The 25,518-nt window shown below is 60.9% G+C and overlaps 15 protein-coding genes across 15 annotated transcripts; 9 read left to right on the forward strand and 6 right to left on the reverse strand.

Moving 5' to 3' along the window:
• Position 1: 1 nt before the first annotated feature.
• On the reverse strand, positions 2-1,081 carry OSTLU_87529 (NSCC2 family transporter: translocation proteinSec62; the record flags this gene model as incomplete). The annotated part of the gene is made up of 1 exon (XM_001418432.1): positions 2-1,081. The coding sequence occupies one exon, from the start codon at positions 1,079-1,081 to the stop codon at positions 2-4; it is 1,080 nt and encodes a 359-aa protein (XP_001418469.1).
• Positions 1,082-1,331: 250 nt separating this feature from the next.
• OSTLU_32178 (predicted protein) lies at positions 1,332-2,216 on the forward strand (the record flags this gene model as incomplete). Its single annotated transcript, XM_001418201.1, has 1 exon — positions 1,332-2,216. The coding sequence occupies one exon, from the start codon at positions 1,332-1,334 to the stop codon at positions 2,214-2,216; it is 885 nt and encodes a 294-aa protein (XP_001418238.1).
• Positions 2,217-2,341: 125 nt separating this feature from the next.
• On the reverse strand, positions 2,342-3,775 carry OSTLU_15788 (predicted protein; the record flags this gene model as incomplete). The annotated part of the gene is made up of 1 exon (XM_001418433.1): positions 2,342-3,775. One exon carries the CDS (start codon positions 3,773-3,775, stop codon positions 2,342-2,344), a length of 1,434 nt encoding a protein of 477 aa, XP_001418470.1.
• A 734-nt stretch (positions 3,776-4,509) lies between these two features.
• Positions 4,510-5,625, forward strand: OSTLU_15789 (predicted protein; the record flags this gene model as incomplete). The annotated part of the gene is made up of 1 exon (XM_001418202.1): positions 4,510-5,625. One exon carries the CDS (start codon positions 4,510-4,512, stop codon positions 5,623-5,625), a length of 1,116 nt encoding a protein of 371 aa, XP_001418239.1.
• A 70-nt stretch (positions 5,626-5,695) lies between these two features.
• Positions 5,696-6,061, reverse strand: OSTLU_8006 (predicted protein; the record flags this gene model as incomplete). The annotated part of the gene is made up of 1 exon (XM_001418434.2): positions 5,696-6,061. A coding segment is annotated over one exon (366 nt), but the record flags the coding sequence as incomplete, so codon positions are not given.
• Positions 6,062-6,390: 329 nt separating this feature from the next.
• On the forward strand, positions 6,391-7,773 carry OSTLU_40934 (predicted protein; the record flags this gene model as incomplete). The annotated part of the gene is made up of 1 exon (XM_001418203.1): positions 6,391-7,773. The coding sequence occupies one exon, from the start codon at positions 6,391-6,393 to the stop codon at positions 7,771-7,773; it is 1,383 nt and encodes a 460-aa protein (XP_001418240.1).
• An 853-nt stretch (positions 7,774-8,626) lies between these two features.
• On the forward strand, positions 8,627-10,488 carry OSTLU_19561 (predicted protein; the record flags this gene model as incomplete). The annotated part of the gene is made up of 2 exons (XM_001418204.1): positions 8,627-9,656; positions 9,922-10,488. 2 exons carry the CDS (start codon positions 8,627-8,629, stop codon positions 10,464-10,466), a joined length of 1,575 nt encoding a protein of 524 aa, XP_001418241.1. The 3' UTR covers positions 10,467-10,488.
• Positions 10,489-10,558: 70 nt separating this feature from the next.
• Positions 10,559-11,635, reverse strand: ARP3502 (predicted protein; the record flags this gene model as incomplete). Its single annotated transcript, XM_001418435.1, has 1 exon — positions 10,559-11,635. The coding sequence occupies one exon, from the start codon at positions 11,633-11,635 to the stop codon at positions 10,559-10,561; it is 1,077 nt and encodes a 358-aa protein (XP_001418472.1).
• A 367-nt stretch (positions 11,636-12,002) lies between these two features.
• OSTLU_5068 (predicted protein) lies at positions 12,003-12,701 on the forward strand (the record flags this gene model as incomplete). Its single annotated transcript, XM_001418205.1, has 1 exon — positions 12,003-12,701. A coding segment is annotated over one exon (699 nt), but the record flags the coding sequence as incomplete, so codon positions are not given.
• Positions 12,702-13,035: 334 nt separating this feature from the next.
• On the forward strand, positions 13,036-14,994 carry OSTLU_32186 (predicted protein). The gene has a single exon (XM_001418206.1). The coding sequence runs from the start codon at positions 13,160-13,162 to the stop codon at positions 14,990-14,992; it is 1,833 nt and encodes a 610-aa protein (XP_001418243.1). The 5' UTR covers positions 13,036-13,159; the 3' UTR covers positions 14,993-14,994.
• Positions 14,995-15,038: 44 nt separating this feature from the next.
• Positions 15,039-20,351, reverse strand: OSTLU_92899 (predicted protein; the record flags this gene model as incomplete). Its single annotated transcript, XM_001418436.1, has 1 exon — positions 15,039-20,351. The coding sequence occupies one exon, from the start codon at positions 20,349-20,351 to the stop codon at positions 15,039-15,041; it is 5,313 nt and encodes a 1,770-aa protein (XP_001418473.1).
• A 153-nt stretch (positions 20,352-20,504) lies between these two features.
• OSTLU_92900 (predicted protein) lies at positions 20,505-21,128 on the forward strand (the record flags this gene model as incomplete). Its single annotated transcript, XM_001418207.1, has 1 exon — positions 20,505-21,128. One exon carries the CDS (start codon positions 20,505-20,507, stop codon positions 21,126-21,128), a length of 624 nt encoding a protein of 207 aa, XP_001418244.1.
• A 1,199-nt stretch (positions 21,129-22,327) lies between these two features.
• OSTLU_94516 (predicted protein) lies at positions 22,328-23,027 on the reverse strand (the record flags this gene model as incomplete). The annotated part of the gene is made up of 1 exon (XM_001418437.1): positions 22,328-23,027. A coding segment is annotated over one exon (700 nt), but the record flags the coding sequence as incomplete, so codon positions are not given.
• A 274-nt stretch (positions 23,028-23,301) lies between these two features.
• OSTLU_87535 (predicted protein) lies at positions 23,302-24,540 on the forward strand (the record flags this gene model as incomplete). The annotated part of the gene is made up of 1 exon (XM_001418208.1): positions 23,302-24,540. The coding sequence occupies one exon, from the start codon at positions 23,302-23,304 to the stop codon at positions 24,538-24,540; it is 1,239 nt and encodes a 412-aa protein (XP_001418245.1).
• A 341-nt stretch (positions 24,541-24,881) lies between these two features.
• OSTLU_32191 (predicted protein) lies at positions 24,882-25,517 on the forward strand (the record flags this gene model as incomplete). The annotated part of the gene is made up of 1 exon (XM_001418209.1): positions 24,882-25,517. The coding sequence occupies one exon, from the start codon at positions 24,882-24,884 to the stop codon at positions 25,515-25,517; it is 636 nt and encodes a 211-aa protein (XP_001418246.1).
• Position 25,518: the final 1 nt, after the last annotated feature.

A 25,518-nucleotide genomic window follows, 5' to 3' on the forward strand; every position in this document is an offset into this window, starting at 1 on the left:
ATTAAAGTTCGTCCCTCGTTCCTCGTTCCTCTTCGTCGTCTTCCACGTCGCCGACCTCCGCCAGAATCTCGTCCAGGCTCGGAATCACGGTCGCGTTCGTCGCGTTCGTCGCGTTCGCGTCATCCACCACGGTCGCGTTCACCTCGATCTCGACCGTGGCGTTCCCCTCGTTCGTGGCGTTCGCCGTCGCGTTCGCGCCGCCGCCCAAACTCTTCGGTCCGTCCTTGAGGTTGAACAAGTCCAAAATGGAATCGTGCGCCCTGTTCAAGTTGGCCACCGCGCCGCCGGTTTCTGGCGCGTAAGAGTACAGGCCGTACACCAACGCTCCGCCGACGGTCAAACTCACGAAGCGCTGCGCCAAACCGATCTTTTTCGCCTCCGCGTCAAACGCCCACATCGGCGAAAAGATTTCGTTAATCGGCACCGTATCGTCCGTCAGATTCGGCATGATCCAAAAGTGTTCCCCGGTAAAGATCCACACCACCACGAACACCACCAACCGCACGGTGAAAATCACCGCAAACGTCACCAAAATCGCCACGCACACGTACAGGATCAACTTTTTAAACCAAATCGGCGCCAGCGGAAACAAGCACATCGCCACCACCAACACCGCGAACAATCCGCTCAGCACCACGCTCTTCCAGCTCATCGGCATCTCGTACGTCCACGCGTAGAACGCATCCTCCACGAACGTCTGATCGCGCGTTCGCATCAGGTAATGCGGAAACTTGACCAGCTTCACCCGTCCGCTTCGCGCGTGTTTTATCTCTCGCTCGCACCGCACGATGTATCCCCGTTGCAGCAGGCACGCCCCGCAGTGCTTTATCCGCATCGCGTTCACCTCGTCTCGCTTCGCCGCGTCCGCCTCCATCTCTCGCCGCTGCCTCTCGTCCACGGCGCAGTACTCATCGAGCACGTCGACGCGCTCGCGCAGGACGCGATAGAAATCTTTCCCTCGAAAGAAATCGAATCGATTGTCCCCGAGTCGCGCGCTCCGCGTCTCGGGACCGTCGCGCCCGCGCAGGACGTACGCGAGGTGGTCGATCTCCTGCGCCGCGCGCTCCTTGCGCGCGCTCATGTCGGGGCGTCGCGAATTGGCGCGCGATCGCCGCCGGTCGCGTCACATCGCGACGCCATCGCGCGGCGCCGTCGCGATGGCGTCCGTCGACGTCGTCGCGGACGCGCTCGAGCGGCTCGAGGACGCGGGCGTCGACGCCGCGCGCGGCGCGGACGCGCGCGCGCTCGCGGCGTGGGCGCGCGGGGAGGCGCGACGGGACGACGGCGACGACGACGCGCGCGTCGCGCTCGCGCGGGCGTGCGCCGCGGCGATGCGGCGCGCGGGAGGCGCGACGGGCGACGCGGACGCGCTGGTAGACGGCGCGCGCGCGAGCGGGGACGACGCGGACGCGCGCGAGGCGTTCGTGGACGCGCTGCGGCGGTGCGCGACGACGCTGCAGGTGACGGCGCTGGAGACGGCGGCGCGCGCGGCGAGGGAAGGCGGTGAAAAGCGCGCGAGCGCGAGCGAACGCGCGAGGGAAGACGCGATGGACGCGGACGAGACGGGGGAGCGCGCGGTGCGAGCGATCGAGCGGTTGGCGAGCGGACTGGAGGACGCGGCGTCGAAGTCGACGACGGAGGTTTTGGACGCGGCGACGGCTCGAGCGACGGCGACGCTGCGCGAGTTGCCGGAAAATCACGCGCGTAAGGTGTTGGACGCGTCGAGTTGGACGAACGCGCAGCGGGAGTTGATCGAACGCGTGGAGAGGGCGTTGCATGATGAGTACAAGGCGCGGAGGGAGATGGTGGCGAAACGCGCGCAAGTGACGACGACGTCGTTTTGTTATAGCGCGAGATTGAACGCGCTGAAGGACGTGCGCGAAGAGTTCGCGCGCAGAGTCGTCAGTGAGCTTCACGTCGCGCCGCAGGTGACGATGGACGACGTGTGCGACGCTCGGTACGCGGACTTAGCCGTGGCCGGGATCAAGGTGACGGCGGGGAGCGACGGCTTACAAAGCGCGGTGAAAAAGGTGCTCATGGGAAGCGTTCCCGATCGAGGTGGTCGCACCGACGGCAGCGATCGCGCGGCGATGCCCGCTTTCGCGGCTCGAACCGACGCGCCGAGTGGTGGTCGAGGCGGCGGCGGGCGCGGTGGCGGCGGCGACAAGCCGAAACCGACTCCGAAACCAAAGAAAAAGGGCGCCGTGCGTTGGTGAATCCGCGCGCGCGCGCGTTCGTAGAAAGCAGCGATGCATCGTCATAGCCACCCATCGCGTGCTCCTCCTTAGTTTGTCGTATTTTGTGAAATCATTACAAAGCCTTCTACCGGTACACGCGTAGATTACGCCTGGTTCTTCAGCGCCTCGCTCGTGGCTTCGAGCGCGTCGCCGATGCACAACAGATTCTTCGTCATCAGGCGGGTCACCGCGAGTTGTGCCACTTGCGGCGGCACCATCTCGACATTGATCAACGAAATGTTCGCGCCGCGCGTCGGCCATTCGAAAGGCACGTCCAAGACGGCGACGGCGCCGTTTGGCAGCGCCGCGCGCACCAATGACTCGCCGGAACTCCATCTGAGCGCCGTTCGCGCCGCCGCCGCCGCGAGGGCCTCGGCACGTTGCGCCGTGGCGGCGATGCGAAGGCGGATTTCCGCCAACGCGCGAGCGAGGACGGGCATGCCCGCCGACTCTTCGATGATGTCGAGGATGGGCGTGTCCGACGGTTCGAGCGTCGCCCCGGCGAGACGAGCGCTATCCTTCATCAAGTGCAGCGTGACCGTGTGCGTCGTCGAGCTCGGGCCACGCGGCTTGGCGCTTTCCATGGCGAACTCGGGCGTCGCGGGCAAGTGCGTGTGAATCTTGAGCACGAGGGCGTTTTCTTCGATGGCCATGATTTCCACCCCTTGTAAAGTGACTAGCAATTTCGTTTGCTCGAGCACCGCCTCTTGCGCTTCGGCGATTTGCGCCGACATTTCCGCTTCTCGCGCCGCAGCCTTGGAGATACCGATCAAGTACTTGGCCTGGGCGTTGATTTGATCAATCGCGCTCTCGTCCGGCGCCAACTCCGCCTTGAGTTCGCTCGCGCCGCTTTGATTCTCGCTCAACTTCACATTCACCTCGCGCAGTTCCGCATCGAGCGCTTCGAGCTCGCGCTGTAACTCCTCCTTGGACTTCGCCCGGTCCGCGGCGCTCACCGAGGCGTCTCCCGCCTGCGCTTCCCACGCCGCCGCCGCGGCTTCCGCCTCCAACTGCTCTAATTCTTCCACAACCTCCGTCAACGCCCTATGCTCGACGCGAAACGTCTCGTACTCGTCCCCGAGCGACGCAATCTCGCGTTCCATCTCCTCCGCCCGTCGTTCGTTCTCGTTCGTCAAATTCTTCAACCGCTGTTGCAAAGCTTTGAACCCTTCGCTCTCCGTCGGCGTCTCCTTGGGCAACGGTCGCGATTCCAAAACCGCCTTCAAAAACGCCTGTTCCGTCGACAACTCGATCGTCCCGAACTTCAACCGCTTAATGTGCGCCTTGATTCGCTCCAAATCCCCGTCCCCGTTCCCGAGCGCCTTCTCCCGCGCCTGCGACAAAATCTTCGCGAACGAATCCTCCGTCTGATTCAACTCCTTGAGCGCCGCGCGAAATCCAACCCCGCTCGGCGCCTCCCGCAGCGTCTTCATCGCGTCCGACTTCGCGAACACCCCCGGCGAGTGCACGGATATGTCCTCGAACCGCAGCTGCAGCGGCGCGATCGTCGTCAGCGATTCCGACGCCGGTCGTTCCATCGTCCCCGTCGTTTAAATCGAAATCGTTTCAACGCGTCGTCCCTCGCGCGCCGCCGCGCGTCCGTCGTCGTCCCGCGCGTCCGTCGTCGACGCTCGCGTCCGTCGATCGTCCCGTCGCCGCGTCCCGGCGCGCGTCCCGGCGTCGCGGTGTGCGTCGCCGTCGTCGCGCGCCGTCGCCGTCGCCGTCGTCGTCGGGCTGTCGTCCCCCTCGTTTGAAAAAAAAATTTTTTTTTGAAAAAAGGCGCGCGATCGCGCTTTGTGTGATGGCAAAATGATGTGTCCCAACACACTTGGAGAAATAGGTACGGGAGGGTAAGCTCCAGATCTCCAATCTCCCCGAAACCGAAACGGTGGCGTTGTTACGGGTCGGTCGCGCGGTCAACGTCGCGTCGCGTCGACGCCGCGACGCGGTCAACGCGCGCGGACGCGAGACGACGACGCGGACGCGCGCGGACGACGACGACGACGACGACGGGATGACGGTGTTCGACGCGTTTCAAGGCGGCGCGCACGTCGAGCTGTTCGACGCGAAGACGCATCGCGCGCGACGCGGGCGCGCACGTCGCGACGGTTCGAGTCGCGTCGATGGATGCGACGACGACGACGACGGTGACGGGACGCGACGCGCGTGGCGAGGCGGCGGCGGGCGAGCGTACGACGCGAGCGCGCGAGGGTACGTCGTGCGCGTGCGCGGAGGCGGAGCGGGCGCGCTCGCGTGCGGGGAGGACGGCGCGATGGGCGCGACGCAGCCCATCTTGGCGATGCAGCTGCGCGCGTCGGGGGGGGCGAACTTTTCGTTCGAGGTGCGCGTGCGCGACGCGGCGGACGCGCGACGCAGGTTGGTGTTTAGTTCGTCGTTTTCCGAGGTTCGGCCGACGCCGTTGCACTGTCAGGTGCCGTTGAGAGATTTGCCGCGCGACGAGTGGGTGACTTTGCTCCTGCCGCTCGTCGAGCTCGTGCCGGTGTGTTTTTCGAGCGGGAGCGCGGGGTACAGGTCGATCGATGCCATCGTCATTCGCGGGGAGTGTTCGATTCGTAAGATATTCACCCTGCGAGGCGACACGCAGGCGCAGGCGTGGACGGAGTCGCGCGCGGGCGAGACGCCGCGGCAAGCCATCGTGATTCCGCGCGAGTGCGATTTCCCACCGGGCGTGCGCGCGGCGGCGCACACGGTGATCCCGAGTCAAGATCCGGCGCTTTACGACGCGCACGAAGAAGAGTGTCGCGTGCGCGAACGTAACCGCGAGGTTAGGATGCCGATCAAAGTCGCGTTCGGTCGTCGAGCGCCGACGTCTCAGCGAGAGCGTCTCCGAGAGCGCGCGGACGCCGCGCCGGCGCGCGCTTCGGACGACCACACCGACGTGCGATGGTCTGATCTCGACCAAATCATGTCGAACTTACGTGTTCGCGACGCAGGTGGCGCCGGAGTGCGGCATTCTCTCGCGTCTTCGTCGTCTTCGTCGTCGTACGCGAGCTCGCGTCGCACCGCGGACGAAGCCGCCGAAGAGCTCGACATGCGAAACGTCAACGTGTCGCTCGGAAACTTATCGATCCACGGCGGGCGCGAGCACCACAGATACGCCGACGTGGACGACGAAGACGTCGACGAGGGCGACGAAGACGTCGACGAGGGCGACGAAGACGTCGACGAGGACGAAGACAATGATTACGAAGACAATGATTACGACGAAGACGATTACGAAGACGACGACTACGAAGACGACGACTACGAAAACGACGCTTCGCGTCTCGAAGACGACGACGAAATTCTCAGCCCTTTCGACGGCGACGTCGATGACGACCACGACGATCGCGCGTTCGACCTGGACGACTCCGACGTAGACGCGTAGCGACGACGCGTAATCGCGCGCGACGCGCGTCGCTTTACGCGTTCGCGTTCGCGTCCGCGCGTCGACGCTTTTAATACCCCACCGTGACGCACGCCACGCAAATCAAAAAATCATCGTTCGCGTCCCCCTGCGCCGGAATCGAAATCCAACTCCTCGCGCGCAACCCACCGGTGTCTATCTGCACGTCCACCACCTCTCCGTACGGAAACACCTCGCGCACGCGTCCCGCGTCCACCTTCGCGTTCTCCGGCACGCCCAGCTGCACGTGGATCTTCATCTTCGCGTACCCCCCCGGCACCACCGCTCGCACCGACGGCACGCTGTTGAATTCGATGGCGTTCCGACACGCGCGCACGGCCGCCTTCGTCGCGTCCTGCCCGTGCTGATCCGCGCCGAAGCCGCACTCGGCGAAGAGCGCGCGCTCGAAACCGCGCGGCGCGAAGATTTTGGTGCCGTCCTCGAACGACTCGACGAGCCCGTCGTCGCGGCGCGTCGCGGCGAACGGTCGAGATCGCGGTCGAGGTCGCCGCGGCGCGTCGCGGGCGAACGCGCGCGCGACGCGCGTCGCGGCGCGCGTCGCGGCGCGCATGGATGTGACGCGACGTAACGGTTTCGGCGCCACTGATGGGCGCCGCGGCGAGCGACGGGCGCGACGGCGCCGATCGCGCCGCGGCGACGTCGAGCGAGCACACGGTCGGGCGCGAGGCGATGCGGCGCGCGAGCGCGGCGTCGATGCGCGTGCGCGCGGTCGACGGCGCGGCGGCGATGCCGCTCGAAGACGCGGCGCTCGCGGAGGCGCTGCGACGCGCGACGCGCGACGACGGGCGCGGACGGCCGCTCGACGACGCGTTCTTGCGTCCGGTCGCGCGTGCGCCGGCGACGGAGGAGACGGCGGACGACGAGGCGCTGGCGCGCGCGCTGCAGGCGGAGGAGCTGGCGAACGCGCGCGAGACGGCGCGAGGGACGGATGTCGACGGCGGCGCGCGCGCGCGCGCGACGTCCGCGCCCGCGACGGGCGCGTCGACGAGTGACGCGTGCGTCGGGTGCGGGGGCGCGCTCGGCGCGCTCGAGCGCGTGACGAGCGTGAGAGCGTTGGGCGGATGTTGGCACGCGCGATGTTTTCGCTGCGACGATTGCGGAGAGCAGCTTCGGGGCGTGTTCGGCGGCGGGGGGGAGTACGTCGTGACCGGTAAACCGGGCGAGGATCGTAGGTTATTTCACGCGAGGTGCTATCGGGAAAGACACCGGCCGACGTGTTGCGTGTGCGCGGCGTGTATTCCGTCTCGCGACGGGTACATACATTTCGAGACGACGCCGTACTGGGGCGAGATTTCGTGCGTAGAGCACGCCACGGACGGAACGAATCGGTGCGATGGATGTAGGCGGTATGAAAAGCGCGGCGGTGAGGAGTACATCGCCGCACCCGATGGCAGAACGCTGTGTTTAGAGTGCGTGCAAACCGTCGTCATCGACACCAAGGACGCCGAACCGTTGTATCGCGATATCCTCGACTTTTTCGGAACGTATGGCTTGAGCGCGCTCGGTACCGGCGGGGAATTGCCGCCACTATATCTTTGCACGCAGGACGTCATCAATCACGTCGACGAGGAAGAAAAATGGCACCAAGGTCGCACCTCGCAGGTACGCGGTATGTGCGTGTCGCACGTCGAAACGATATCCACCGTCTACCGACAACCGACTTGGAAACCATCCAACGCGGGATCAGTGTTCGACGTCTTCGGTCAGCTTGACATGGTCGAACACCGCATCCCTCGATCGACGACGCAAAAAGTCACCGCCATCATCGTCCTGTCCTGTCTTCCTCGCGTGCTCTTCTCTTCGATTCTGGCGCACGAGTGCATGCACATGTACCTCCGTTTGAACGGATTTCCCACCCTCGAACCGATCGTTGAAGAGGGTTTGTGTCAGCTGTTCGCCTTGCTTTGGATCGAGCGTCAAATGGCGTCCCAAAACGCCACCGCATCCGACGCCGCGCTCGCCGCCTATTGCTGCGAAGCCATTCGAGAAGATCCGAGCGAGATTTACGGCGTCGGCGCTCGCCTCGCCATCGACGCCTACGACGCCCACGGCCTCGTCCGCGTCCTCGATTCCGTCAGACGCACGCGTAACTTCCCCATTTCTTCGTAATAGCCACACCCGATCGCGTCGCAGCCGCTCCCGTCTCTTCGCCGTCGATTTCGCGCGTTCGCCGTCGTCGCTCGGCGTCCCAAGACCTGAGCTCGACCTCGATGGATCCGCGCCCGCACATTCGCGCGCGTCGTCGCGCGTCCGCGTTCGCGCCGCGATGGACGCCTCCGCGAGCGCGATCAACGACCAGATGGCCGCCGTCTCCCTCGCGCCCGCGTTCGCGCGCGCCGAGCCGCTCAAGGGCGCCGCCGTGCTCTACGCCAAAGACCTCGACGGAAGCGACGGCGCGCGCCTCCTCGCCAAGCTCTGCGGCGTCGGCGTGACGACGCAGATGTTTAAAAAGTACACCGGCGCGTGTAAAACCTCGCCCGTGCTCGTCGCGGCGAGCGGGGAGACGGTGGAGGGGGCGACGGAGATTCTGGAGTGGACGCTCGGCAAGGCGAAGGCGGGCAACGCGAGCGTGACGCACCCGGAGGCGTGCGATGCGAACGAAATCGATCGATGGGTGACGTTCGAACGCGATGTGATGCGAACGCCGATGCTGACGGCGGTCGGGATGCTGTCTGGGACGATCGCGATGGATGAGGGGGCGTTCGAGGCGGCGAGAGCGGCGCTCGCGGACGCGGCGAGCGAGACGAACGCTCGATTGGGACGATCGAGGTTTTTGGCGGGAGATGCGCCGTCGGCGGCGGATATCGTCGTCGCGGCGGCGTTGTTCCCGGCGTTCGCGAAGGCGCTGGATCCGGCGGCGCGGGATGCGTTGCCGAACGTGATGCGGTTTATGGAAGAAATGGCGGCGCACGAGGATGTGAAAGCCGTCATGGGGAAGCTTCGGATGTGCGATATGATTCGCATGCCCAAGGCAAAAGCCGCGAAAGCACCGAAGGAGAAGAAGGCGGACGATCCGAACAAGTCGGCGCCCGGGGCTGGGAAAGCTGAGAAGAAGAAGGAGACGGGTCTCGGTTTATCCACCAAGCGCGACGAGGATTTCGGCGCGTGGTATTCGCAAGTGGTCGTCGCGGGAGATCTCATCGATTATTACGATATTTCTGGTTGCTACATCTTGAAGCCGTGGGCGTACGCGCAATGGGAGTACTTGAAAGAATTCTTCGATCGCGAGATCAAAGAGCTCGAGGTGGAAAACTGCTACTTCCCCATGTTCGTCTCGGCGAGCCGATTAGAAGCGGAGAAGGACCACATCGAAGACTTCGCCCCGGAAGTTGCGTGGGTTACTCGAAGCGGAAACACCGATCTCGAGGTCCCGATCGCGGTTCGCCCGACATCAGAGACGGTGATGTACCCGCATTACGCGCAATGGATTCGTTCGCACAGAGACTTGCCTTTGCGATTAAACCAGTGGTGCAACGTCGTGCGCTGGGAATTTAAGCATCCAACTCCGTTCATTCGTTCGCGCGAGTTCTTGTGGCAAGAGGGACACACCGCTTACAGTAGCAAAGCGGAATGCGACGTCGAGGTGCGTCAAATCTTGGAGCTCTACCGTCGAGTGTATGAAGAATATCTGGCCGTGCCCGTCGTTCCGGGTAAGAAATCTGAAAAGGAAAAGTTTGCCGGTGGAGATTACACTACTACGGTCGAAGCGTACGTGCCGGGATCTGGTAGAGGCGTGCAGGGTGCGACGTCACACTGCTTGGGCCAAAACTTCGCGAAAATGTTCAACATCGAGTACGAAGACGCGAAGGGTGGGCGCTCTTTGGTGTGGCAAAACTCGTGGGGCTTCACCACGAGAACGCTTGGTGTCATGTACATGGTGCACGGCGATGACGACGGCCTCGTGCTGCCGCCAAAGGTCGCGCCGGTGCAGGCGATCGTCATTCCAATCCCTAATAGTAAGCTTTCGGACGAGGCCAAGCAGAAGATGGACGGTACGTTTTATTTCACTCGCGCAATCGCGTTTCCGACAGTTTTTCTCGCAACGACTTTCTTACCTGCGAAGTGCTCGATTTCGATGAGCATAATCGCCATTTAAAGGGTCGGATAAAAAATGCCAAGACGCCTTTACCAATATCTGGTCGAAACCTTCGGGTCATGGCTTAGTTATAATGGCTTGGGGTCTAAATTCCTTTGCTTCACGCGGAGGCGCGATGAGTTCACTCTCGGCGTACTAACCTCGTACTTTTCGCTCTATAGAAATCGCGACTGGCATGTGCAAGTCGCTCAAGGCCGCTGGCGTGCGATCCAAGCTCGATAACCGCGACAACTACACGCCAGGTTGGAAGTATAACCACTGGGAACTGAAGGGGGTGCCGATGCGCGTCGAATTCGGCGCGCGCGACTTAGAAACTGGCACGTGCGTGATCGCCAGACGTGACACTCGCGAGAAGGAAACGGTCAAAATCGAAGATTTGACTAAGCGATGCTCCGAGTTGTGCGAACAAATCCAAAAGGACATGTTCGAGCGCGCTAGGAAGATTCGCGACGAAAACATCGTCTCTCTCACGTCTTGGGACGGCTTCATCGAAGCCTTGGACGCCAAGAAGCTCATCATGACACCGTGGTGCAACACCAAGGACAGCGAAGAGCTCGTCAAGAAGAAGTCTACCGCCGAGTCCACGGGCGGTGCGGCGAAAACGCTGTGTATCCCGTTCGAGCAACCCGCGCTCGAAGCCGGCACCAAGTGCTTCATCACGGGCGAACCCGCCACATGCTGGGTTCTCTGGGGCCGATCCTACTAGATAATCGCCGCGCGAGTGCGCGCGGGCGTGTGCGCGCGTAGGTGCGTGATGTGATACTACGCATGATATTCATACTTCATACTATCTAATCTCTAACGCCCGCGATGCGCGATCGGTGGTCCGTTATCGGTATAATCGCTCTTCGAAATGTACTGGTTCGAAGCGAAGATGGTTTTCGCCGCCATCGCGGCGCCCGTCCAAGGCGCGTGCGACCACGTGGTTTCTGGCATGTACTCCGGAATGTTTACCATCGTTGGCGTCAACGAGGGCGGCAAACTCGACGTGAGCTCGTGAAACAAGCGAGCATCAAGCCCAGAGACTTTGCTGGCCACGCCGTGCACGAAGACGCTGTCCAACACGAACCGTCTCAATTCTGACGAGCACTTTTGCACGCACTCGCACACGTCGTCCACGATCGGCATCACCGCCTCTCCACACTCGTACAATTCGTTCGTCAGCTTTAGCGCGCTTCCATCCGGCATGGCGAATGTCTCTTGCTCGCACTCCACGGTGGCGCACCCTCGCGCCAACGCCTCGTACTCCTCCCGCGTCGCCGCACATTTCCCCAACTTCCGACGAATATCACTCGCCGTCGTCAAATCTAACGCAATCCCTTGTTTCTTCCTCACCGCCTGCACCAGCGCGCGATCCATCGCTCGTCCTCCCGCGTCGTCGTTCCGCCTCGTCGTCGAGTGCGCCGTCGCCCCCTCCACCACGCACGCGCACTCCACCCCTTGCTCTCCCACATCGATCGCCACTCCGCTCGCGCGTCCACACGCATACATCGCGCACACCGCCTTATCTAAAAACGCCAACCCTCCGACGTTGAACTCTTCAAAGAACATCCTCGCCGTTCGCTCGCGCGTCCTGTTCGACGTCCCGCTCGCCTCGCACGCCACCACCATCCCCTCGCTCCCTCGCTCCCATCCCAGGTCGCCGTACGTCATCGCGCGCACGACGCACTCGTACGCGTCCACGTCTTCGACGCGCGACCGCGCGATCGCGTCGAACGCGCCGTCGTCGCTTCCGTTCCCGCGTCCAGCGCTTTTCGCGCGCACTCGACCGCGTCGCGTCGCGCTCGGCGCGCGCGCGACGCCGTCCAGCGCGTACCCGCCCCGCAGATCGCCGTCCACGACGTCCAGCACCGTCACCGGCGCGTCGCTCGCCATCGCGCGTCGTCGTCTGTCGCGCGTCGCCGTCTGTCGCGCGTCCGCGACGGGCGACGGGCGACGCGCGGCGCCACACGCCGTCGCCATGCGCGGCGCGTGCGCCAAGTGCGTCGCGCGGTGCGCGGCGCCGATGTTCGCGCGACGGGCGCCGTGCGTCGCGCCGCTCGCGTCGGCGCGCGGCGCGCGAACGTCGGCGCCGCGCGTTCAAAGTTTGAATCATCAGCGACACCATCAACGACGCGCGAAAGCGACGACGACGACGACGAACCGACGCGCGATGACGGCGGTGGCGTCCTCGATCGACGGCCGCGCGGACGCGGCGTCGACGTCGGCGACGTCGATCGCGAAGGATGCGGATGAACCGCATCTCATCCTCGTCGACGGGTTGAGCTTTGTGTTTCGAGCGTACTACGGTTGGAACGCGCGCGGAAGCGGCGAAGGACTGACGAACTCGGCTGGAGAGGATACGTCGGTGTTGTACTCGTACGCGCACACGATATGCTCGCTGTTGGAGCTGAAACCGACGCACTTGGCGGTGTGCATGGATGCGAAAGGAAAGACGTTTCGACACGAAATGTTCGTCGAGTACAAGGCGAATCGACCGCCGACGCCGGAGCCGTTATTGGAGCTCATACCGAAGGTCGAGCAGCTCGTGCGGGACATGGGGGTGCCGTTATTGAGGTTGAGTGGGGTTGAGGCGGACGATATCATCGGTACGGTGAGCAGACGCGCCAGTGATGCGGGCTTTCGAGTGAGCATTTGCTCGCCGGACAAAGACTTTTATCAGTTGCTCGGGCCGAAGACGAAGATGTTGAAGCCGAGCAAGAGCAGCAAGGGCGATCCGTTTGATCCGTTCACGGTTGATGATTTCCGAGCGATGCACAACAACGTCATCGAACCCGAGCAATTCATTGATTTTTTGGCCCTCGTCGGGGACAGCGCCGATAACATTCCGGGCGTCGAGGGCGTCGGCCCGAAGACGGCGTTGGCGTTGCTCGAACAGTACGGCGACATCGAAAGCGCGCTCGCCAACGCGGCGAACGTCAAGGGCAAACGCGCGCGCGAGAGTTTATTGAGCGAAAAGGGTGCGGCGAGCGCGGCGCTCTCCAGACGTCTCGTGGAGATTCGTCAAAATTTAACCGTGCCGTCGCTCAACGAGCCGCTGCTCCCGCTCGACAGCCTTCGCGTGCGCCCGCCCGCTGACGGCGGCGCCGCCGCGACACGCGCTTTCGAGCGCTACGAATTAGACACCGCCTTCGAACGATGGCGTCGGCTCGCGCTCAGCTAATCGCGCGCGGCGGCCTCGTCATGTAATATTTCTACGCTCGTTGTTTAAGCACCCGTCGCGCGATTTGGGCTCCAACACCCTCTTCAATTTGGGCACCGCGAAACCGCACACACGCGCGCGCACGGCGATCGACGCGCGCGAGTCTCGACGAGACAAGAAAGAAACCAAGTCTCGAACGCACCGCTCGTCGCGCGTCGACGCGTCGACGCGTGGGTGTCGGCGGTCGCCGCGCGATCATGTCGGACGGCGAGCGCGCCGGATTGTTGGCGGACGCCGAGACCCCGCAGACGACGAAACACAACTCGCGATGGATCGCGAAGCGATGGCGCGTCTTCGCCGCGCTCGGCGCGGGGGCGTGCTTGCTCGCGATGGGCGTGGCCACGCGCGCGGCGCGCTCGAACGAAGCCGCGCTCGGCGCGAACGAAGACCAAGTGAAGCGCGAGACGATCGACGCGCGGCTCAAGTCGGTGTTTGGGATATCGTTAGAAGATTTCGCCGCGCTCGTGAGGGATGAGAACGATGTGCAGATTGCGGGGAAGGAGTTGTACGAGAAGAAGAAGCAGTATAAGAGGCTGCAGCAGATGGAGCGGGCGTGGGAAAAGACGGAGGCGGCGGCGTTGACGAAGGCGCGGGAGGAAAGAGAGCTCGATGCGGCGTCTGCGCCGCTGTCGACGCCACAAAGCGATTTGATCAGCGATAGTGAGCCAGTGGAGGCACTCGTAGAGAGTGAAACGCCTGTGGAGTTGGAATCAAGCAACAAAACCGCTGACGCCGTTGGCGAGAGGGAGGCGCCAGCAGAAGAGTCGAGCGACGGAGCCGCGGATTCTATCGCCGTACTGAAGCACACGCTCGAAGTGCCGGTAAAGGTGCTCGCGAGAGAGGATAAGCGACATGCTCGGCGGAAGTTGCGCAGGGGTGTCGAGGCGCAACTGGGCGCCATCGAAGAGTACGACGACAACGAGGAAATCGCCGAAGAATCGTCGGCGATTTTGCCCGTGTATTTCCATACGGAGAAGAGCGGTGGAACATCACTCGTGTTGCACACGCTAGAGCTCGTGAATTCGGACAACGATGACGTGCTCGGTTTGATCAATCGTGTGCGCAGCGAAGACGTCATGCTTGACAAAGATCTGCGTGCGAAACATGCGTTGTGCCCGGGGAGCGCTATGTTTTTGACGACGGTGTGGAAGGCTGGGACGGTTTGGGAACCGGGACATCCGCGTCCGCTCGAGGATTCGACGCGGGAGAATTGGGAAAAATGTCGATTGTTGTCGAGTCATACCGGTCGAGAACTCTTGCGCCGAACAACAGAACTTGAAGCGGAACTCGGACTATCACGTCCAAAGATTCTCATGGGCATGTTCCGCGACCCCGCGGAGTATGAACAAGCAGCATGGCGAAGCGAGCTGTTCATGTATCACGATCTTCGCGCCAAACTTGGCTGGGGAAAGCTCGCGCAAACCCCACTCGGATCCGCGCTCACTCAGGAAGAGCTGAAGGACTTCGGAGCCGACAGCAAGTTCGCCAAAATCATGCTCGAGGATCACTGCAAAGCCGGCTTGGATAAGAACTTCCAAACGAAGAAGTTACTCGAGGATAAGTGGACGTCCATGAAGGACAACCACGACGCCATCATGGCGCTTGCGAAAGAGCGAGTGATGGAGCTTGATTGGGTCGGTTTGACGCATCGCTTCGACGAAAGCGCGTGCGTGCTCGCGTATACTTTGCGAAGACAGCCGCTATCGACGAGTGATAGCAACTACGACAGAGGAAGTTTGTTGCCGGCGACGCTCAGGGCCAACCACCCGCACAGCGGCGATCATAGTGAAGGAGCCATGGATCCAGGGCTGAAAGCGAAGCTGTACGAGTGCAACGACTTAGATGCCGCGGTTTTCAAGCTCGCAGAGACCCGCTTTGAGGCAAAGAAAACCGAGATGATGGAAACCTTACAACGGGCAATATCGGCGAGCGAACAGCTGAGGCCGATTCGCGGCGGCGGCGAGCACCAGATGTTGGATCCGAAACCGTACATCGATTGCATGCATCAAGCTGGGATGGGAGCAGCGTGATAATAGACTAGCAAGTGTAATCAACGGGCTAAAATCTAAATAGCTACTAGCAAATTTCGAGTGACTTGAGCGGCGTTGCAGCCGTCGCTTGCGCTGGTTTGAAATTCAAGAGCGTTTGAAGTCGAGTCTTTGACTGCGCCGAAAGCTGTCCCACGACGCTGCGGAACGGGTCCGCGCACGCTGCAGCTAGCCTCACCAAGATCGAGGACGCTAATGTACCGCATGTTGTGTCGATAGCCCTATCTGGTATTCCTTCAGGCGAAGTGACATCGACCGCGATGGCGAGGAAGATAGCGAGCGACGTCAAGCACATCTTGTCGTCCTTCTCATCTTTCAGTAAAAGGAAAGCGGCAGCCCAAGTCTGTAAGCTTTCAGTCACAAAATCCATTGAATCCAAACTCTTTGCGACGCCGTCGATCTTTTTGGCGTAGAATTTCCGAATTACCGAGCGCGCACACCCGGCAAGAGTGTGTCCAGTCATCGTCAACGCCAGAAGCATCACATCAGAATCGGCCAGGCGTATCCCTCGAAGCGCACTGAGACGATACTTTGCTAGAGATGGGTCGGTGAATAAATGCTGCATCAAAGCATCGACACGCGTCGCTGCTCGTTTACTTCTCTTAGCTAGACGCAAAGACGTAATCATCATTTTGCAGAAAGCGTCTTCGCCCGCCGCACCCTGGCACATGATGTCGGCCAACAAGTTGGCGGTGTCCCAAAGCGCAATTGGCTGGATCTTGTCGCACGCAGTTAGAGCTTCGATGAAACATGCAACTTCGGTGAACACATCTTCGCTGCTCGCATGTAGCGTCACCGCGTCACGTATGACGGCGATTTCGCTCGGAAGAAGGCCATATATTTGGCGAGAAATGAGGTTTTTCGCCGCACGAAGTGCGTGTATCACGTGAGACTTTGAAGGCAGACGAGGCGTCCCGAAGCCACAAATGATTGCCTTAAAGCAAAGTTGACGAACCAACTCGTGATTATCTGTTTGCTCTTGTACAATGGTGGAGATCGCAAAGATGATTGCCATCATCTCGTCGTCGGAGAACTGCTCGTTCGGATTTCGAACAGCGGCGATCCATTTCGCATTCATCGACATCAAAACGTCTTCAGGTATCACCGACGGAGCACTGGATGTGATTCTCGCAATACTCACAACGAGCGTATTTCTGGCTTGCGTTGCGACAGTTTCGTTACACTCTTTGCCGCATAGAATCTTAGAGGTCCCCTCCTGCCAGTCGCGTGCAATCTTTGTCGCCACATTGGCCAGTCGTTGAGTCATAGCGGTGTCGTCGCCCGTGATACCACTCGTAAGCGCGCTCGAAACCAGGCGTAACAATGCTACAAACGCCTCCAGAGATGCATTACTCGCATCGGTCGCTCGCATAGCTGATACAAGTTGGGCCTGGTATTGCTCCAAGACAAACGTCGCTCGACAATCCACATCTGCGACAGAGTCCGGATCCTCATCTTGTGCCCAAAGATCCATCAAGTTTGAGAACATCTCTAGACCTGGTGCGTGAAGCGCCATGACTGGGGACACCGAAAGCCGATATGCGACGTCAAACGCAGATTGGGAGTGCAAGGCAAGCCATTGGTCACCCGCGCCGGCGGTGGCGCTTCGTCGAGCCGCAGCGAGATTTCTGTGCTCAATTTCCTCGCCCACAAAGGACGGCACTTGCGATAGCAGCTGTGCTGCAAATAAACGCGTGCTCAATTTCGGCGCACCGCGCTCAATATCACGAGAAGCCCTGTCATCGAATGCACGAAGATCGACATCGCCACCGCCGTCATCGTCATCGTCATACGAGATGGACGCGACATTTTTCTCTGGACTCGCAGAGTATAAGGCCACGTTCGATAGATTCGTCATGCCTTCGCCTGGTCTAAGACGGCATACGTCTCTTACGAAGAGTTCTACGCAGCGCTCAATCGTTCGACGAGTTTTGGGGTCACTCTCGCGATCCAAAACAATTAGGAGTTCGGCGTCCAACCCAGACAGAGACGCCACGTTCGAGCTGTCTCGCTCGAGTAAATGTCTAAGCATCGACATTACCGCCTTTGTTGTCGATGAATCCGTCGCTGTTTTTAACATCACTCGAAGGTCCGCCAGAAGCGCGCGTCCTCGCTTCGTTCTCGGAGTGAAGGTCGCGATATGCTGCAAAAACACAGTAGACTCCAGGTTCGCTGCGGGTTCGTCGCTTTCGCCAAGAATTTCAATCAACGATTCTGCACGCTTGAATATGAGAGAATCGTGATCCAAGTCTGGGCCAATGGCCGATACAGCCGTATTCACTAAGCGCGCTGCGGTGACACGAGTCAGCACTCCGTTATCTTCGTCCATCAAGAACGGTGCGTCTGCCAACGCGAGGGCTAAATTGACGCTGTCTTCGGCGTCCCTCACAAAACTCTGACCAGTGTGTGAACCAATTACGCATATTCCATGCGCTGACCATATATGTGACGAACGAGTGTGATCAACCTGCATGCTCATCTGCAGTAAATTTGTGATCGCGGGCGTGCACGCCTGTCTCAGCGCCATTGCGCCAGCGTTGCGGAACGTCGCAGCGATGGACAAAGCCGCGATGTTTCGCGCCGACGTGTCTGCTGGCAGCGTGAGCAGGTCTTTCGATACTCGGATAGTTTCACCAACGAGACTATCAGAATCTGGATGAAGCGCATTTGCATAAGCTGTGATTTCTGCAATAGCGCGCCAGTGTTGCGTTGATGAAAACTCGGCATAGCGAATGACATTCGCCACCTTTTTGAACTGAGACATTATCACGGAGTCTTGAGTCTTCGTGTTCTCGACGATGTGTTTCACAGCCGAGAGGACATCGGCGCTCAACAAAGTAAGCATCGTCACGCGCTCGTTGTACTCGTCGATTCCATCCGATTTCGTCCTTCGAGACTTGAATGGCGAGCCCAGTGCACTCAGTGCTTTGCTCTGAATGACGTCGATGGCGTTTTGCTTTTTCGGTATAAAAACACCTTGCTCGCACAGTTCGCGCGCGTCAGACGGTGTATCGATCACTCGATGAGCGGTGTTGAGAAAGTGATGCAAGATGCCCATGCGCAGCTCTGGCGATGCCGTGAACACTCGAGCCATTTGTAAGCCCTGCGCCTGTCGCGTCGCTGCTCGCATAGATCGCGCTTTAGGATATGCATGCGTTTCAGACAAACCAATCCAGACGCGTGGATGAGGCGAGTCAGCCGATCCTTCGAAGGTGTGTAACTCATCCAAGTTGACATCAGAATTTGTCGGCCAAGGTCCGAGATGCGAGTCTTCTGTGCTTAGTTGCGCCTTCAGAAAGTTCTCTGGTTGACGTTCATCGATTTGCGCCGAAGACCGCGAAGCTGTTTGACACAGTGCCACGATTCGACCGTGCAACTCGCTGTAAAATCCCGTATCCTCGACCGAGTTGAGAAGTTCAAACATTCTAAACCGAAACAATGACTTTGCACGCTCGTCGGCAACAGAAATTTGTCTAGCGCTTAGTATGCGTTCCGTAGCCGTGATGCCCGAAAGCAGCAGAGGTATGAGACTCGACGATTCACTTTGTTTCCCTATGAGCCATGCAGACAGGGCTTCGGCGGCGGCAGCGGCGGCGTATATCTCGCCTGGTTCGCCCTCAACTCCACTTTCCACGACTGCGTCGAACGTTGCAGTCAGCGCGAACTTGATCGAAACGCCGCACATCTCAGACGCCACAGTGGCACCGGAACCGACAAGACACGCGGAGATGACGATCCATCCACCTTCGCGCACGCGTGCGCTTCCTGGTCCCGTCGCGCACTTGATACCAAGTGCAACCGCATCACGAAGTATATTCGACGGTAAGCCGCACGTGAACTCGGCACCAATCGAGACTAAGGTGGCGATGTGAAACGCCGCGCCGCACGCCGTGAGCGAATCGGCTTCATCTACCGCAGCAACAAGCGCCTTCAATTGTGCCATCGCCTCAAGAAGCTGCGCAACAAACTTGGTCGGACACGCAAGCGCAAGCGCGCGTAGCGCCAATGCGGCTTCGGCTTGAACGTTGCGGTCACCATGCGAGAGTGCTTTCACGATTGACTGCAAAGTTGGCGCCCAAAGTTCGTCATCCACGCTCCCGATGACTTCAATAGCATCCTTCGCGGTGCGCGCGGCTATCAGTAATCGACAAGCGTCAGTTGATGACAACGCTTCGATAGATGTCGCAAGAGTCGAACGAAGACTCGCTTCGTCTGCTTTTGCCAAGCATCCAACCCGAATAATGTAAATAGCGCACGCGCAGGCGTGTGGATCGTCGTCCAGCGCATGCGAAAGCAGCGTCTTCACTGTGAATCCAACGACTTCGTGATGATCAGTGATACCGCCGCGCACGGATCTATTTATGAATGAAATCCACGCGCGCGAAACACCGAGACACACGCGCTGATTCATCAAAGAACGCTCACGGCATGCGTTCATGAATGGGCCGTACAGAAACGTGCTCACCGCTCTCGCAAAGCGCGGTTCGCCAGAACTATCCTCGTTGTTCATTCGATCTTCGACCGAAACAGTCGCGCAAGCTAGAATCACGCTAGCGAGCGCGCCTGAAGCCGCATCTCGCACGCGCGCGCTATCGTCTTTCAGCGCGTGTAAGATTCGATCGACGACACCCGTGATGTCCAAATCGCTCGCGGATACAACGCCTTTTTCCTTGGACGCCGCCCACGCCAGCGCAAGAGCACCGATCGCGTCTACGAATGCCGCACGCACGCCCTTTGATCTATCGTGCTCCGACCGCACGAGCGTTTTATACACCGCGGCGATACCTTTCCCGTCTAGCCCGCCCGCCGACTTCTCGCACGTCGCCGCAAGAAATCGCAACGCCGCGCGTCGACATCGCGCGTCATCATTCGGTCTCACACTCGCGCATGCCGCCCGTGCGTACGCCGACGCATTCCCAGACAATTTATCCCCAAACTTCTCGCCCAGTCGCATCAGCGCCTTAAACGCCGACGCTTTTGCGAACGCCGTCGATTTCGAAGTCGTCGCCGCGTCCAACAGCTCGTTCGCCCGAGAATACAACGACCCACCATCCGTCGCCTCGTACAGCGCCCCAAGCGTCATCGACGCCCGCGTCGCCGACATCTCACCCTCTGGTCGCACCACGCACGCAACCAGCGCGTCCTCGGTCGCGCGAAGCGCGCGCACGGCGTCGTTTTTATCGCGCGCGTGCTCGATGAGTCCAGCCATCGCGTCAAACCTTTCGCGCGATTTCGCCGACGCCGACGTCGAAGTCGACGTTTGCGCGACACCGCGTGCGAGGGCATGAGCGATGGCGTCGAGACCGTCCGCGAGCGCCGTCGGCGCGCTCGGCGTCGACATCGCTCAGCAATGCGGGTTCGACCCGAGCGTGTGGCGGTTGTGTCGATATTCGCCGGATGGACGGCATAATTCGACCCGCGTCGTCGAGGAGAGGACGAGGCGCGAGCCCAGACGCGCAAAGACGCTCGATAAAAATACACACACTGCACCGCGATGGCCACGCGACAGACCTACGTCATCGTCGTCAACTCTGACATACCGGGGAGCGGGCTGCAGGAAATTCTTGGGCTGCTCTGCAATCACAACAAACACCTGGAAAGCGTCGGTAACTCGGTGGATGCGTCGCCGTTCATCGACGTGAAGACTGCGTTCATCTCTAAGAAGCTCTCTGGCACGCACTCGTGGTGGGACGTCGATCGTAAGATGGATTGGAAGATTCACAACGTCGACGTCGTCGTTTGCACACAAGCAAGTCGCCGAGAAATGGGAGCAAAATGGCTGCATCACGCCGGGATGCGGTGGATTGCGGAACAAGATCTCGGGAAGACCGTTGATGTCGTAAGTCGAGTATTCGCGAAAATTCAGGACATCGACATCGACTCGGAAGCGTACCTCGATGTGTCTGGCGGCGCTCGCGACGACGCGTTCGCGGTTCGAGAGATCTTTCGAAGAACCGAACACTGTCGCGGTCACTGGCTGAACGCGGATGAGGTTCAGGACGTTTCGACTCCAGATAAAAAGAAGGCCAACACGACGACAAAACGGACGAAAAGTCGAGAAGAGCGAGAATCGTTGCGACCGTCGTTTCGACCGAGTTTCCAGCCATCGTTTCGATGAATCTTTCGTACGACTTTTGTTTTTCCTACAACTCTGTTTGGCTAATCATCATGGTACATTTCATCTACGTTGTCGTTACTGTGTCTACATGCCTCCCATCATTTGTTCTTCGTGCGCGCGAAGCAAGCGAACGACCTCCATCTCTTCGCTCGTTCTGAACATGTAATCAAGCTCTTCATCGTCGATAGCTTCAATCGCCAACGCATCCTCTCGTTCGATGCGTTCGGCGTCGGTTTCATTGAGAAGAGGATCAATGCTCCGCTCAGCCATAGCCTTGGAGAAGATCTCACCCGCTTCGAAGACGCTCTCGCGAGTTTCTGGAGCCAGGGGTTTCATTTCAGTCGAGAGTAAGCGTTCCGGAACGCCCGCAAGCAGTAAGCCGTGCAGCATAACTTCCTGCCAGCCCAAGTCCTTGTCTTCCGGAAGACCGAAAGGTAAGTTCGGCTCTTCCGTAACCTTGGAGAACTTTATCACTGGCTTTTTGTCCTCAATCTTGTCGGGCACGTACTTCGGACGGCGAACGCCGCCGCGCGAGATCGTTCGCTTGCGCTTAGGCGCCACTTTCAACGGCTCAGCCAAAATGATCGGACCGGACATCGAAGAGGTGTTGCTTTCGAAAGGTGCGGACTCCGACTTGAGCTCTTCTTTCACTTCGTCGTCGTCGTCGTCCACAGATGCTTCGGGCGGAGGCATGATGCGGGCGGCGCCGAGATGCGTCGCTGCCGAGTGCTGACGCACTTTGGAAATGCTATCGAGCACTTTCGAACGCTCCTCGTACGCGGCTCGAAACGCAGGAGGGAGGCCGTCGACCACACTCGCCGGAGGCGCGATGTCCAACGTGGTCTTTTCCTTGCTGTTCTCTGCGGTGGCGATGAACCTAAAAGCGATGGGCAAGTAATCATCGAGTCGTTTCATGCACATGTCCTCCCCCCAAGGAAATTTTTGTGAAAATGTGATGATCTCCCCCAAAAGCTCCTTCAGACGCTTTCGCACTGACACACTTTGTACGCGCGAAGCCTGCGCTGCGCGCTCGACGGTTACCTTGACGCCGTGCAAGCGCGCGACGACGATGACGACGGCGGCGACGATGACGATTGGATCGCGGCCAATTAATAAACCACGAGAAAACGCAAACTTCAACAAAACCTTGGCGTCTCGCACCGTCGGAGCAATCATCACGCTCCGCGTCGTGCTCCCACGCTGCGGCTGCACGGTGGAGTTTTTGTTTGAAATCGCCGCGAGCTCTGGCAGCGCCGCCACCGCGCGCGCGACGTAATTCTCCGGATCTAACGGCGGCATCTTCAACCCGTGCAGCTCTTGCAGTTTATGAAACACCCGCCCAAGCGTGAACACGTTCACCGAGCACGCCTCCGCCACCTCTCGCATGCTCACCGGCAAATTATTCTGTCTACACACCGAGTACACGCACGCTCCCGTCAACTGGCTCGTCCACAACCCCTGTCCCCATTTCCCATCCGACGCTCGCGTCACCAGATCCTTCACCTCGGCGATGATATCCTTGTTCAACTTCAACAGCGCCCCCGTGTGTTCGACCGATTTCGCGATGTGATACAAGTTCGTCGACTCGCGGTCTCGAAACATGTTTCTCGTCACGTGCGACGCCCCCGGCATGCTCACCATCTGCGCTCGCGCCGCCGCCAAGTGCGCGCCGACGTGCGCGCCATCCTGTAAGAACGTCCCATCCGCCGCGCCATCCTCCGTCCAATTCAGCGTCGTCTGCAGCACGCTCGCGTTATAGACGACGCCGCACGCTTGACAAATTTCGCTCCCGAGCGCGGGCTCGAGTTTGATTTCGTGTTTCCCGCAGTTCGGGCACGCGGGCACGCGCGCGGCGCCGGGATCATCCGCGGCGTACTCTCCGTGATGCGCCAGATCCATCGTCGCGGTCGCCGGCGCGTCGTCGCTCGAGCGCGCGCGTGTGACGCGCAATCGCAATCATTTCGACGCGACAAACGGACAAACGGGCACGTATGCGCAAACAGTGTGACGCGACCGCACACGCGACCGCACGCGCGCGCGCGCGTCGAGCCGCCCGCGCGCGTCGCGCGCGCGCGTCGCGACGACGCGCGTCGCGCTCGACGCGCGCGCGGCGACGCGCGCGCCCTCGCGGCGTCGGTCGCGGCGTCGGGACGCGACGGTTGGAAAAAGACGCATGGCGACGCGCGACGACGCGAGCGCGACGTCGGTGTGGGAGGAAATCACCGCCATGGCGAGCGAAGACGGCGTCGTGGATCTCGGTCAGGGATGGCCGGATTTCGGCGCGTCGATCGCCGCGCGCGAGGGCGCGGCGAGGGCGATGCTGGGGGACGGCGTCAGGGCGAATCAGTACGCGCCGGTTCGCGGCGACGCGCGAATGGTCGCGGCGTTGATTCGGTATTACGCCGCGACGGGATTCGATGTTGGACGGTGTGAGCGCGGAACGGTGGCGCGCGAGGAGTGCGTGGTGGTGACGGCGAGCGCGACGGAGGCGATTTACGGCGCGTTCCAAGCGGCGACGCGCGGTGGCGGCGACGGGACGTCGAGACGGGAAATCGTCTTCGTGGAGCCGTTCTTTCCGTGGTATAAGGCCATCGCGGACGATGTAGGGGCAGTTTCTGTGGTCGTTCGCGCGCGCGCGGAAGATGGGTTTCGCGTCGACGTCGACGCCGTGCGCGCGGCGTGTTCGCGCGATCGAACGGCGTTGCTCGTCATGTGCTCTCCGCACAATCCCACCGGACACGTGATGACGCAGGACGAGCTTTTGGGCATAGCGGCGCTGGCCGAGGACTTAGATTTGACCGTATTGAGCGACGAAGTGTACGAGCGGTCGGTGTTCGGCGGTCGCGCGTTCACGCGCCTCGCCACCGTGGGCGACATGAGCGCGCGCACCGTCACGATTGGTTCGGCGAGCAAGCTTTTAAACTTGACGGGCTGGCGCGTCGGCTGGGCCGTGGGGCCGAAACGTCTCGTCGACCCAATCAAATCGGCGCACAGTTTGATGTCATACACCGCGCCGAACCCTCTACAGATTGGCGTCGCCGAGGCGCTCGAGGAGATTTCGCGAAGCGCCGACGGCGCCGTCTCCAGCGACGAAAACGCCGCCGTCATGTTCGAAAACGCCAACGCGCTCGAGCGCGCCCTCTCCGACGTCGGCCTCAGCTGTTTCTCTCCTCCGGGCGGATACTTCTTGGTCTGCGACGTCGGAAAAACCGGTTTTTCCGACATGGAATTTTGTCGAGAGCTCGCCGCTCGCGCCAAGGTGTGCGCCGTCCCCATGTCCGTCTTCTTCCTCCCCTCCCCGACCGGCGACGTCCCGCGCCATCTCGTTCGTTTCGCCATCTGCAAAGTCCCATCCACCGTCCTCGAGGCGTGCGCGCGCATTCGCGAGCACGCGCCGTACGTAGCGCCGTAGTCGTGTATCGCACATTCGTTCTCGCGTCCGAGTCGAGTCGCGCCGCGCCGCCGCGAGAGAAACCCTCAATTTTTGTCGGGGCCACGTCATCGCGACGTCACGCGCTTCACCGACGTCACTCCTCGACGCGTTCGCCGTCGCTCGCGATGTCGACGATCGCGCGCGCCGCGCACATCGCTCCTCCGCGCCCGTCGCTCGCGTCCTCGCGCCGCGCGCGCGTCGTCGCGTCGTCGTCGTCGTCGTCGTCGTCGTCGTCGCGCGTCGCGCGTCGCGAACGCGACTCGCGCGACCGACTCGACGCGGCGACGAAAGGCGCGGCGACGCGCGACGAGACGCGCGCGATGACGACGCCCGCGGCGGCGGTGAGCGCGCTGGCGCTGTTCCAGCTCGCGGACGGCGGCCTGGCCGAGGGCACGGCGAACTCGTACTACGCCACGCTGTTTCTGTTCGTGCTGAGCGCGCCGGGATTGTACTCGCTCGTCAAGCGGAGCGCCAAGTCGAAGATCACGCGGAAGACGTTCGAACTCGATGGACCGAAAGTGCCCGGAGCGGCGTCGCAGGATGAGATCGCGCGCGATGTGGGTGCGTTTTTTCGTAGAAACAACTACGTCGTCGCCGACGCCGGAGAGGTGATTACGTTTGAAGGTAACATCGCCCCAGAACGCGGCACGGCGGCGTACATCACGTTTTGCGTGTTGATTGGATTGTTGTGCATCGGACTGGTGTGTTCGATCGCGTTGCCGGGTGGGGATGCGTGGTACGCGTTGGCGCTCGCGTCGCCGCTCTCGGGACAATATTATCTCGACAACGCCGGGCGCAAGGAGCAAGTCAAGGTGAAGATGGTCACCTCGGACGACGACACCACGGTGGATATCACGGTCGAAGGTGACGCCGAGGAGATCGAGCGCTTCAGACGGGAGTTGGATCTGACGCCCAAGGGTATGGTTCGCGTGAAGGGCATCCTCGAGCAGGCGTAGG

The sequence above is a fragment of the Ostreococcus lucimarinus genome, chromosome 6, assembly GCF_000092065.1.
Source record: "Ostreococcus lucimarinus CCE9901 chromosome 6, complete sequence".
Classification (NCBI taxonomy): Eukaryota; Viridiplantae; Chlorophyta; class Mamiellophyceae; order Mamiellales; family Bathycoccaceae; genus Ostreococcus; species Ostreococcus sp. 'lucimarinus'.

Coding starts and splice junctions, on each gene's coding strand:
- OSTLU_32186 (XM_001418206.1), top strand. CDS start 13,160: ATGTCGGACGGCGAGCGCGCCGGATTGTTGGCGGACGCCGAGACCCCG.